The sequence below is a fragment of the Hibiscus syriacus genome, unplaced genomic scaffold, assembly GCF_006381635.1.
Source record: "Hibiscus syriacus cultivar Baekdansim isolate YM2019G1 unplaced genomic scaffold, ASM638163v2 tig00110108_pilon, whole genome shotgun sequence".
In the NCBI taxonomy this organism is placed as follows: domain Eukaryota; kingdom Viridiplantae; phylum Streptophyta; class Magnoliopsida; order Malvales; family Malvaceae; genus Hibiscus; species Hibiscus syriacus.
In genome coordinates this window covers 339396-353059 of record NW_024062592.1, presented here as the reverse complement: position 1 = coordinate 353059, position 13664 = coordinate 339396, and the positions used below count along the sequence as shown (strand labels likewise).

The 13664-nt window shown below is 35.5% G+C and overlaps 2 protein-coding genes across 2 annotated transcripts; both read left to right on the top strand.

The window, feature by feature from the left end:
* The first annotated feature begins 5072 nt into the window (after nucleotides 1–5072).
* Nucleotides 5073–8196, top strand: LOC120214811. Its single transcript, XM_039212618.1, has 5 exons — nucleotides 5073–5229; nucleotides 5836–6260; nucleotides 7061–7107; nucleotides 7191–8105; nucleotides 8161–8196. Exons 2-4 carry the CDS (start codon nucleotides 5945–5947, stop codon nucleotides 8082–8084), a joined length of 1257 nt encoding a protein of 418 aa, XP_039068549.1. The 5' UTR covers nucleotides 5073–5229; nucleotides 5836–5944; the 3' UTR covers nucleotides 8085–8105; nucleotides 8161–8196.
* Nucleotides 8197–10518: 2322 nt separating this feature from the next.
* On the top strand, nucleotides 10519–13089 carry LOC120214810 (bifunctional phosphatase IMPL2, chloroplastic-like). The gene is made up of 9 exons (XM_039212616.1): nucleotides 10519–10905; nucleotides 10989–11067; nucleotides 11141–11235; nucleotides 11333–11382; nucleotides 11842–11966; nucleotides 12111–12177; nucleotides 12381–12470; nucleotides 12579–12690; nucleotides 12814–13089. Exons 1-9 carry the CDS (start codon nucleotides 10602–10604, stop codon nucleotides 12882–12884), a joined length of 993 nt encoding a protein of 330 aa, XP_039068547.1. The 5' UTR covers nucleotides 10519–10601; the 3' UTR covers nucleotides 12885–13089.
* Nucleotides 13090–13664: the final 575 nt, after the last annotated feature.

Here is a 13664-nt window from a genome sequence, read left to right as displayed (position 1 = left end):
TGCTTAAAATATATTAAAAGTTGAAAACAATGTAAATCTTCATATAGTCACTGGCTCTAACGTTTACAGCAGTCGTCAAGGTTCAGTGGGAAAAATACATACTAAGATGATGAGGTTGGAAAGGAGGGGAGGGGAGGAATTCCGTGGTGGTAAAATTAAAATTTTTAGGGTAAATTAAATATAAAATCATTGTTTAAGGACCTATTTGATGTTTTAGCAGTATTTTAGGGTTGAAAATAAATATTAACCCTTTTATTAACATTGCCACATCATCAATTTAGCAGAGATAACAGTAAAATGACCATTTTGTTATAAATCAATAATGTTAGTGACCAATCTGTAACTTGTGAAAGTTCATTGGAGAAAACTAAAATTTATTTAAACTTTAGTGACCATCCGTGTAGTTTACCCTAAATTCTATTGAGTCGGTTTTTTTTTACCGTCGATTATTCTTTTTCAAAGACCAAACATTTTTATTTTACGGTCTAATTCTTCGATTCGCAGCCTTGCAGCAGCAAGATCCTCATCTTTCTCTAATTTCATTTGGTGTGCCAAACTCAAGCCAATGCATTTGAATGAGGAACCATAGCCTCGAAGCTACTTCATGGAAATTTTTCAGTCTTCTTCAACCAGTAGCGCCTTCTATTATCGCTGAAATACAATTGCGGGTTACTGATGCGATGAATGACATGTTAGTTTCATCATTTCGTGTTGAGGAGGTCTGGCAAGCAGTAAAAGGAATGGCTCCATTGAAAGCTTCAGGTATTGATGGATTCTCGGATTTATTTTATCAAAAATATTGGCATGTGATTGGAGATTATGTTACCTCCTTTTGTTTGTCTGTTCTAAATGGGGATTCTGATGTGGGTTTGATAAATAACACTCATATTGTTTTGGTTCCTAAGACTGCTCAACCTGAAAATATGACACAATTTAGGCCTATAAGCTTGTGTAATGTGTTGCATAAAATTGTGGCCAAGGTATTGTCTTGTAGATTTACTCCTGTCCTAGGTGCTTGTATTGATAAGGCGCAGGTGCCTTCATTCCTAGTCTCCAAATCTAAGATAACATTGTGATAGCCTAGGAGGTCTTAAATTCTATGCAGAAGAGGCGTGCTGGAAAAGAGGGATTTTTCACACTTAAAGCTGACATGAGTAAGGCATATGATAGAGTGGAATGGTCGTTCTTGGAAGGAATGTTGTTAAGATTGGGTTTTGCCGAGAGATGGGTTGACTTAATTATGCAATGTGTTAAGACAGTGTCATACTCGGTGGGTCTTCACGGTACGATTGGTACTCGGTTTCGGCTTTCTTGGGGCCTAAGGCAAGGGGACCCTCTCAGCCATGATCTCTTTCTTGTTTGTGCTGAGGGTTTATCTGTGCTTTTAAATGCAGTCAACCGGGAAAAATCTATTAAAGATGAAACGATTGAGCACGATAGATTGGAAATTGGCCACCAGCTCTTTGCATATGATAGTCTTTTGTTTGGTGAAGCTATAATCTCGAGAGCTACCAATATGATGAATGTGCCAAGTGTTTATGGTAGTGCGTCTGGGCAACGGGTAAACTACGACGAATCGCTTATCTTCTTTAGTGGTAATGTTGATCTAAACATTAAGGATCAAATTGGCACGTTGTCGGGGGTGCGTGTTACATCAAATCCTGAGCAGTATTTGGGACTGCCAACAATGGTAGGTAGGAATAAGAATGAGGCGTTTAGTTTTTACATGGATCGCTTTAATAAGAAAGTTGATAATCGGGGGGTGAGTTTCCTTTCAATGGGGGAAAAGAGGTCATGATTAAAAGTGTATTATAAGTTATTACATATACACTATGCACTGTTTTCTTTGGCCTACCACTTCATGTCGAACTATGGAGCAGGTCAAGGCGAAATTCTGGTGACAGAGCGGTGGGATAAGAAAAGGTATCCATTGGTGTGCTTGGAGTCGTCTTACACGTCCCAAATCGTGTGGGGGGTTAGGCTTCCGTGATCTCTGTCAATTTGATGTTGCTCTCCTTGCTAAACAATGTCGGCGGCTTATTACTCAACCGAACTGTTTTCTTGCGTAGGTTATTAAGGCTAGATATCACCCCAGGGTTGAATTTCTACATCCCAGTTTGTATTCAAATCCCTCACATATTTGGAGGAGCATATGGGTCAATATTTAGAATGATCCTTGGTTACCGAGTCCTGGCGACGGTCGAATCAAAAGACAAAACATCGATATCAATTACATACACGACTGTATCTGATCTCATGGATGCTTCAATGCTACCAGGAAATATGATGTTCTGAAGGACCTATTTGATGATGCACACGTGGACAAGATTTGCTCCATCCCTATGTCCAAAGCGGGTTTGAATGATGAAATTGTTTGGCGACCCGATGGTTCTGGGGCTTGCCCGGTGAAGAGTGGCTATAAGTTGCTGCGAGATGACCAAGCCGTTTTCCATGGTATTTCCTAGGTTCGAACTGTGCTAGTTGGGAATCTTGAAAAAAACGGTGGACAGAGTGGTGGGTTCTTTGAACACCTCCGGAGGTTGTCTTGTAGGGTTAGTCTGGCCTTGGGAGGTCCTACGTTATAAAAAAAATTCCTAATTAAATGGTCACTAAATCTTAATTCTTATAATGCGAAGAATGTTCAGTATAGTGAAATATGCAGAAATAACTCAAGACCTTCAACAACTTTATAAAGTATGTGGAGGAGCAAAATACCATAGTATTAAAGGAAAAAATGATAATTCATTTATCAGCTACGATGAGGATGGAACACAAAACTACAGCTAAAATATATAACATAACAGGGGGAAAAATTGAGAGCACATTCCTTTGCTAATGATAATTATCTATGATTGTCATTTTCTATAGATTTAATATAAAAAAATATTTAAATCATACTTACTTTTCTATTTATGTACCTAACTTTATTTGCTCAATTTAGATGTCCACTGTTTCTAATGTTATTATTTAAACATCTCGATTGTAACAGACGTCAAAAAAATCTCATCAACCACTCGAAAAGTGACACGTGACGCCTTTATAAACTTTTAAAATATTTATTTTTCAAATAATTGAAAATTATTATTATTTTCTAAGAAATATCAAAATATTTTTAAAAGCTAAAAAAATCTCAAAATCTTTAATTAGGTAACAAATTCGAATTATAGTTAAAAATCATAAACTTATTCAATGAAGTCGCCTAAAAGAAAACATTGAGGTGAATTATTGAAATGATCATCTAGCTCAGTTGGTAGAGCACAAGGTTCTTAACTTTAAGGTCGTGAGATCGAGTCTCATGGAGGGTATTTCATAATTTGGAGATCTTCCATGGAAGTTGCTCTCCACCTAGTATTGGGGCAGTCTACTATTTTACCTCCCCTTTACTCCACGAACAAGAGACAATCATTTTTTAGGTGAATTATGTCCTAATTCACCAACATCTTCCCTATTCTTTCAAAATGGGAAATTGAGTTCACCTAATTTCATTTGATTTTGATGTTTCAATGATTATTAATTAAAAATACTTTTACCCAAAAGCAAAAGCAAAAGAAAATAAAAGAGACGACGACGGTTAGGTATCTATCCATGAACTTTAAACATCACAAGCAACCTTTTTCTTATAACTATATTTATTTAAAAAATTCAATTCTAATAAATTATATCTTAATTTAATAGATTTATTATCATTGTATTTTAATAATTGTATCTAATTTATTAATTAAATAATCTAAATTTAAATAATGTAGAAACCCATTATAAAATATTAAGGGTGATTTTCTATATCTAAAAATTTAAACTCCTAGCATTATTTACAAAAACTTATTATTATTTTAATAATTTAAAATTGTGGTTTATATTTTATTAATTAACATTCGTAAAGATTATAAGTACTTTAAGAATTACATAAAAAAATCATCATTTTAATCACTGATTTAATATGAACTCGATGTTTAGTCTATTATTATTAAATATTATCTTTATATAGTTATACAAACACTATAATATTAGTTAGACAAAAATAATAATACAATAATTTTCGTATCCATCGTAAATCTTTTTTTTCTCTTAATTTATTTCTTAATCAATCAAATTACAGTGCAAACTTTTTAAATTAAACCAAATAAATTTTTAATAAAAAATATATTAAACTCGAACGTCCATTTTAATTTTTAACTCATTACACATGTAAAGATCAGTTGAGCCATAAACATCAATCCACCAAACAAAGAATTTCCCATCACAAAGTTTGACATTTGTGCTTGTTGTTACACGTCCTACATGCATATTTGACCTAATTCTAATTTTTTTAATTAATCACTGATATCCGATCTATTGATCGACTAATTTAGATTGAGTATTGTAAAGGTGAGGACAACCCTTCCAACCCAATTTGTTCCATTCGTAAGCAATAAGATTCGAACTCTTAACCTTGCTTAAGGGACATAATGTCTTTTCCCACTTAATCATTTGATTGGTTAAACATCATGCAATAAGCCTCATCGTAGTCTAAACCTACCGACTCCTATTTTATTTATAAATACATCAATTTTAACATATTAAATATTACATACATTCATCATGCACCATAAAGTATTAGTATAACATAAAACTAAATTAAATATATATAAATTTATAATTTATAATTATAGTACACATTAAAATTAAAATTCATATATAAATTCAATATTTGTCTTAATATTTTTGGGTAAAATATACTAATAGTCCCTCAACTTCACAGAGTATTATTTTTATTGAATTTTCAATTATTGAAATTTATAAAATAATTATTAACTATAAGATATTACTTTATCGTAAAAGTTATAAAATGGTTGCATTCCTATTTATATGTTTTAAAATCATGTTTTTTATTAAAAAATTTAACGGTTATTTGAACTAAACTCTAACATATTAAATAAGATATGATAAAATTATATTTTAATAATATTTATTAACAAGTCACTAACTCGATACGATAATATTTCAAATACCACATGATGTAAACAAATCCTCAATTGATCCTAATAAACTATCAATGACGATGTTACTAAACCGTCTAAAACTCCTCTATTTCCTCACACAAACAGAAAGATAAAAATAAAAGCACAGAAGAAACAAAGCAGCCTCTTCGTTCCCCCTCTGTAATTTTCCTTTCTGTGAAACCGCCGATATTTCGATCACTGACACAGCGTCTTCTCCGGAGCTCCGGCAGGAATGGTCCGGTTGCGTCAGGTTCTGATTTTACTTGTAGTAATTTATCAAAAGTAGCCGAGAATCATGTAAAATCGTAGTAATTTATCAGTAATTTTTATTTTCCTTCTTTTTTGCCTCTCGAGATATATGTTTAATTATGATTTTTCGTTGATTATTTTTACTGTGTTTATTTTGGAAAAAGTTGTGAAAAACTTTTTAGAGAGGTTCCTTCCACGTTATATTGATAATGAATCACTGCTATTACTTATTTAGGCTTTTATTTTGAATCTTACTTTGAATTCGATTTTGTTCGTTTAACTATATATCTATATCTATCTCTCTCTCTCTCTCTCTATATATATATATATATATAGATATTCGGTGCTTATTTTTTTTAAAAAAATCCACTGTGTTTTCTTTCCCTTGAGATTTGGGTGAGCCAGTGTGGATAACGATTCTGAGTGTGTTATTCTAAGCCTACAAGCTTTGTCTCTTAATATATATTTTTTAACTGATTAAAGTTAATTTTTCTATCAATAATGGTAATAATTTCTTTCTAACTTTAGTAATTATTAATTACTAATATTTTATTTTTAGCCTCTAAAATTACCAATAAGCTTATTGACGATTTTCGTTTTATGTCAGTAAACAAAGGATTATTTTGTTGGCAGTTCTCCCAGATGCTCATTTTCCAGTAATGAGAATGATGGTTCTTTAAATACCGTTATAGCATCGGTTTGAGTTGTGGTGGATCATGGGGGCTGCTTGTTGTGTTACTTCTAGAGACAAAGCTATAGTAAATGGATCAGGCAGTGAACTTTTACATAGGAATACAAGGTGTTCACCAACGTGGAGTTTTCATTGGGATAACCGTGGGCGTGTGGCGGGTGAAGACACTTCTGTAAGTTGGTTTTCAGATGCGATTAGTCGGAATGATGGATCAGAGGTCAAATATGAATCTGCTTGTGTTTCGGAGGATGGAAGTCTGTCTTGGAGTTTTCAGTCTCGTACATGGAAAAAGTGCCCAACTTCAGAAGGAGCTGGAGGAAAATTGAGAACCCCCGCTTCAGGTAATCTGCTTGGATGTTGGTGTAAGTGCGAATCATGCCGCACTCAATAATGTTGGAAATACTTTTAAATGTCAAGCTTATTTTCCTGCTATTACTGTATCATATGGCAACATAACTGAATAGATAAATAGTGGCTGAAGTAGACATAGAGAAGTGTTTCTGATCAAATATCAGAAAACAGATGGGCTCAAGCCCTTGTGAGCACTGGAAGGGAACAGTATTGTATAATTTAGTTAAAGGTGAAAATTTTATGTCATTCTTTTTGAAGATGTGAACCTTTATATTTCATAATTTACTTGGCTAACATCTTTAGTATTCTCCTGAAAATATTGTTTAATAAAGGAGTTGCATGCATAGCAGGATTAGTCTTGGCCTATGTAGGTTGGACCTTCTGGCCTTTTCCGCTTTCCTTTGAGCAGTGCTTTACTTCTTGAATGATCCTACTATACCTTGTTTATGTTCCATACAGTGTGAGTAATGCATGAATGCTTTATATTCAGTTTGTGTTTGTCATGCAGAGTTTTGTAAAGAACGAAATACGATATTTATGGTGTCTATATTGGTTTCTTTGGATGGGTTTTGGGGGTGGGGGGGTCTGGTTCTGGCTCTGCATGAGATTTGCTTCTCTTGTCTCTTTGCTTGTGTTAATATCCAAGTAGAAGAAACAAGTCTTCTGTTAAATGTTAGTCATGTTATTCTATCATTTTGTTAGTTTTCCAATTTTTAACAAAAATAAAAGGATGCCTGAAAGGTTCTTTTGCAGTTGTTATTTCTAACGTTCTTTTACATATATTATGCAGATCAATCTATTTCAAGAAATATCTCTGTTGATGTGAACCTCGAGCAGGTAATGCTATTTCCTGTAGGAGCAGTTTCATGCCCGCTTCCAACTCTCTGATCATCCTTTAAGAATTCTGGATTGTGTTTCAGGTGAGGGAGTCAATGGAAGCCCCAACAGCCACGTGTTCATCTCCTCCTAAGTCATCATTTTCTTTGCCATCAGCTTCCTCCTTTGCTACATCCCCTTTGTCTTCCCAGAGTCATGTGCATCCTACCAGTTCAACGACAACAAGGTGGTCTCTGGAATCGAAATCACTGGATAGGTACTCAGTTCGTGAGGAAAGGCCAGTAATGCCTTCATGGAGTAACGAATCAACCGTTGGCTCTCGTGGTGATTCTTCTGATGCTTGGTCTATGCATGCCTTTTCTGAACTTATGGCTACATCTCGTAGGGAAAGGTGGCCTTTTGATAATGACAAATGGGGTTCTCATCCTGAGAAGATTAGCACGTCCAGTAGCCGAATTTCAGCATCTCCCTCTGTTGATCTGCAAACATGTGGTGTTTGCTCAAAGTTACTATTGGAAAACTCTTTGTGGAGCAGCCAGAAGATTGTTATTAGCAATGAGCATCCTGTCGTTGCTGTTCTAACATGTGGGCATGTTTACCATGCTGAATGTTTGGAACATATGACCCCTGAAATCGACAAGTATGATCCAGCTTGCCAAATATGTACACTCGGGGAGAAGACAACTCACAAATTATCCGAGAAAGCATTTAAAGCTGAAATTGGTTTTAAGGCTAAAATCGACAAAAGATCAAGGAACCGAGTTGTTGATGGTGATATTGACGATGATCCTGTTGTATTTAATCGTCCAAAAACAAATGGACTCGAAGGAGAGGCCTCCAGTTCGAACATGAAAAGCTCGAGCAGACCTTTCCTGTGGAAGCACTTTTCTTTTGGATCAAAGGAAAGTAGCCCCCCTTCAGAGAATCACTCTACCCGGAAAAAGGGTCTTTTCTGGACCAAATCTAGCAAAACATGATCTTTGTGTCTGCTTTGAGGAGGTTAGTATCTCTCTTTGACAAATAAAACTGCCTTTCTTATAGCTTCAATGTCACAGTTATGCATTTCTTTGGAGTTCTGTCGGATAAGGAATTCTTAACATCAGTATGAAGTTTCATCGACAGGATTATATCCGGTGGAACTCACCCTTGTAAAGGAGATATTGCTAATTTACTGGTGAAAAGAATATATCGATATATTGAAGAAAAAATGAATGAAAAAATAAATATAGGCATTACAGTAGTGATCTTATTCGTAGTTTGTACAGATTTATCTGTTTCATGCTTTGGATATTCATACACGAATTGATTCATATGAATTTTTTGTATGGTTAATTGGTTCTGGATATTCGTCCTAGAAGAGCAATTACTTGTTTAACTTGCTCGTCTCCAGTTATGAATGCTAAATGTACGTCGGACCCCACCAGAGAAATTCTTCACTTAACAGCGCAAGTAGGCATGGTAAAATAATATCTGATTGAATATTATTTAATACTTTTAACATTTGATTCCAAGCTCGACCCGATTTAATTTTTCAGTAGATGATCATTGACCTTTTTTTTTCATTATCTTTTTTCTTGTCATCTTTGAGATTGATCTTAAATTTGATGTCGTAGTTTTATATGTTATTTAGTTATTTTATTGACCTACTTTCATTAATATATATCTTATTTTAATGTTTTATTTATATATTTTATAATTCTAAAATGTTGATTGTTGTAATTTAATCTACATTAATTTTTATAAATTTTCTATAATTTTATTTTTATTCAATAAAATTAATTATTATTACTAATTGAAAACCTATACATTTTATTATCAAATCTTCAATGAATATCTCGCACTTTCGGTTGTTATTGCATGCAATTTGGCAATTGTCACCCACCACGTGGCCACATCGATTCTCTGACGTGGCTATACCTTGAATGTATCATTTGCAAACGCCTCGCCACGCCACCTGTAGGACAGAAATTGTACTTGTCATCTCCACCGTCTCATCAAATAAGTATATGAATGTCATCGCCCTCACACTCAATAGACCATAAAGTTTCATATAAAGATGGCTGATTTAAGAGATACATGGCAACCCAATTCAACTCACCGATGTGCACAGCAACCCGGTTCAATTGACCGATGAACATGGTCATCCCATGCGCGTCACTGGTATAGCCACCACCAACCATCAACCTATGCACGGTGGTCAGAATCAGATGATGGAACCCCAGAATCGTCCTGCCTCCGAGTCTCAGCAGCAGTAGTATCGTCAGCTTCCTACACCGCCGCGTTACGAGGTTTCGAACAAGGAAGAGATCCATCCCCCCGCTATTTCCAGCAACAGCTCGGTAATGAATGAACCATCTCCCCTTCTGGTACATATAGTTAACTGCGAGGTTTTTCTTTTTCTTTCTGGATTTGAACTGTTTTCTGGGTTTATACTTCATAGTTCGAGGATGACGAAAAGAAGAAAGTGCAGGAGGACAAAATAATGGAGAAACCAATATGTGGAAATCACAAGGAGGATGAATCTCAGACCACTGCCGAAACCTCCGTCACAACCACCAGAATCACCACACTGCCTGCTCAGCCTCAGCTTGAGCAGGAGGAGATGTGTTTGAGGGAGAAGATCAAGGCAAAACTGCCCTGGTGAATCAACGTGTTATTTTGTACGCTTTACTTCTAAATCGTTCGGGGGTGTATCTATCTTATATATTTTCTATTTTTTATTTTCTCTCCTATTTACTACGGCGACGAAGAATCAAATTATCACTATATTTATTTTTTTTCTACTTCTTCTTCTAAGTGCATGATAATCTCAAGAGATTGCGGGTTTTTTTCTACCAATTGGAGTCCTCTCTTCATCACCTCATGGAGATGGTCTATAGGATTCATAACTACTCCTCTTACTACAGGACGCTTACCTAGTCAACATTTAGATCCGGCTCTACTCAAACTTTTCTGGTTCACCCCAACAATCCCCACTTGTCCAATTGTCGTTGAGCAGTTTTTGAATATCAAACGGACCTCCTCATAAGGTAATTTTAATGTGGTCGATTTTCCTCTTTTACAATTAGTTTCGCTACAGCACCAGCTGCTCTAGCTAATTGTCCACCCCTTTCAAGTGTGATTTTTATGTTATGTATGATCGTATTTAAAAACATATCGATTGAAGTAGATTCTTCTTTTTGATCGATCAATCAAAACCCCTTCTCAAACTATACAAACTTCTTCTAAAGTATACGGCTTCCCGGATATATTATATGCGTGTTTAATGTAAATTTGTGTTTTTATCTTTAATTTTTATTATTTTATTATCGTTACTCGTTTAATTTGTGGTGAATTACTTGTCTTCTTTTTATTTTTGGAGCAATTAATTGCTCGTCTTCTTCTTTGCCTCTCTCTCTAAGTTGTCGGCAGTCATTAGCTATCGCTCCGTTGCCAAAAGCGCTCCCTTATTCTCTTTCTAGCTTATTTGATAAACCATTTTTCTCTCCTTCCAGATGTTCTCTCAATCCCAATCCCATTTCCTTTCATTCCCCTCCAAACCCCTCTCTTTCTCTCCCTCCTCTCCCAACAAAACTCCCTTCCTCTCACGCCCCGCCTTCAAAATCCCCACTATTTCTCTCCGATCTAAACCCATGATTCCCCACTCCAAACTCTCTTCTCACACCGACCCTTCGTTGTTAAACGACACCCATCTCGACCGTTTCGTCGAGGTCGGAAACAAGCTAGCCGATGCCGCCGGTGAAGTCATTCGCAGCTTTTTTAGGAAGAAATTCGACATTATTGATAAAGAAGATTTGAGTAAGTTTCCCTTGCTTGAATTTAAGTAAATGCGAATGCTTTTGGTTTAAATATATTGGGCTTATTGAATTCATCGATTTTAGGTCCAGTGACCATTGCCGATCAAGCTGCTGAGGAATCTATGATTTCCATTATAATGGAGAGCCTTCCCTCTCATGCAATGTGAGAAATGAGTTATTTATTTATCTATTTAAAATCTCTGTTTGCTAAGAAATATTAGAACTGTTAATTGTAGTTATGGGGAGGAGAAAGGGTGGAGATGTAAAGAGGAATCTGCAGATTATGTTTGGGTTTTAGACCCAATAGATGGCACAAAAAGTTTCATTACTGGTACATTAGTTCTCCCTTTCTATTTTCATTCAAAGTAAAATTTTAGTTTAATGGTTGAATTTTGGCCTAAAGCGAGCTTATGCTTCTCGGTTTCCAGGAAAACCGGTGTTCGGTACTCTCATTGCTTTGCTGAAGAACGGTAAACCAGTAAGTTTCGTTTATACCCTCTGCAGCGCTCTTGGGCCTATGCTAATATTCATTGGTGGTGGATTATGGTTCCACCGTCATCCTAGGAAAACCGGTTTTGCAAAGTTGCCTTTTGAGCTTTGCTTAAAGCTGAATCGTATGAATTTGTATTAAGTGCTTTTAGTTTTGCAAGTTGCCATGAATATGCTGTCCTTTTCATCTAAACTTTGTTTGCTTTTTTACCCCCAGCGGACACTTCCATGGGTTAATTTCGCTTTTGATTGTTTGTGACTTATGTTTTGAACATTGTCAAATACTCTATCGTACCTACCTCTTGTATTCGAGTCGAATGCATCATAGTGCATAAGTACTGTGTAATTAACCATCCTTTTGTATAAGAGTCATGCATCGAATTTGAAAAGTGCATCATGGTTCATGAGTTTTGTTTAATTTACGGTCTTTATCATTCCTATTTTCCAGATTCTTGGTATAATTGATCAGCCTGTCCTTGGAGAAAGATGGATTGGAATAAGTGGAAGGGCAACTACATTGAATGGACAGGAGGTGGCTACACGAACTTGTACAGAACTGTCACGAGCGTATTTGTATGTTTTCCGTGTCGTCGACTAGATCTTACTTGACATAATTATGTTCCATGGTTTATATGATAAGAGTCTTCTTGCAAAACTCGAGTCTCCGAAAGGACCCTTTTTACTCTATGCACTTACCTTTTTCTTTATGTGTTTTAGGTATACCACAAGTCCCCATCTGTTCAGTGGAGATGCTAACGAGGCATTTGCCCGTGTTAGAGACAAGGTTGTGTATTTCTGTTTCGAGTGGATTATATAATATAAGGTGTTGTTTAAATTTACCCATTAGTTAGTAACTGATATTAGAAAAGACTTTCCAAAATGAGAAAAAAATTCAGGATCCTTGGTTAAGGTAAGAATATTCATGATAAAAGACTTAAAAGAACAACATTCTTGTGATGTACAGTCTTGACTCAGTTTTTTCAACAGGTGAAAGTGCCACTATATGGCTGTGACTGCTACGCCTATGCCCTCTTGGCTTCCGGTTATGTGGATCTTGTCGTCGAGTCTGGTCTCCGGGTACAAATTTCTTTTAGTGTTTTTTTTAAGATCAGTAAATGCAGTGGAAGTTAGAAAGACATGGAACTACTTAACCTGATGTTTTTCTCTGATCAAAATCTTCGGCAGCCCTACGATTTCCTCGCACTTATACCTGTTATAGAGGGTGCTGGGGGTGTTATAAGTGACTGGAAAGGAAATCAGCTCCATTGGGAAGCTTCTGCAAGTTCGCAAGCTACAAGTATGTCGACACTCATGATTTTTCTTTCTTTGTTCTTTCATGATTTTTTTCCGAATAAGTCTAACCTTGAATTCGACTGTTGGTGGAACATTGCTGATCTGGTTAATTTTGCTCGTCTTCTAGGCTTTAATGTAGTGGCAGCCGGAGACGAAAAGATTCACCGACAAGCTTTAGATGCCCTGCAATGGCAGTGAGACTTTGGCTATATCTTTAACCTCAAGAAATCAACTATGAAACACAATCAGGTGGGACTGCATTTAGCATGCTTCCTATGTTGTATACGCATGTGATGATTCCTTAATGATGAATAATAGAGGTAATAAGGATGTCAGAATCGATCGAGACTGTTAAAAAACGTCGAAATTTTAATCGAATGAAATTTTGTTTATTTGGTATCGATTTAAGCTGACCGGTATACACTGCTATAAGTTGGAGATGATCGACAAGATTCAAACTATATTGAAATATTGTTGGAATGAAATTTGATTTAGGGTAAATTACACTAATAGTAGTGCATATTTATGTTGGTCATTAAAATCAATTATTTTTTTTATTGGAGTTGTCGTTAGAAAAAAAAATTAATTTCGGTCTCTAGACCATGCAGCTTGCATGCCAATAACAGTTGAGTCAATATCTAGACATGGCATTGGAGAGTTCTATTTTATTAAAGAAGAATGGGATCATTAATGGTTTAATGACATTATGATTGAAATGACAAGTTCTTTTAACACCGGCGACTAATGGAAGATTTTGGATTTCAATTATCAAAGTAAAAAACAGTTGATTCATGATCAAAATGGAAACGTTTTAAAAGTTTAGTGATTATTAGTGTAATTTATCCTTTAATTCATTTGGTGTCTAACACCGGTATGGAAAATATGGATTAAGTGTCATTTTAAGGAAATAATTAACATACAAGCGAAAGAAATCCTTGATTTCTGAATTACTGCAAGTCGGTAATTACAGTAATAATT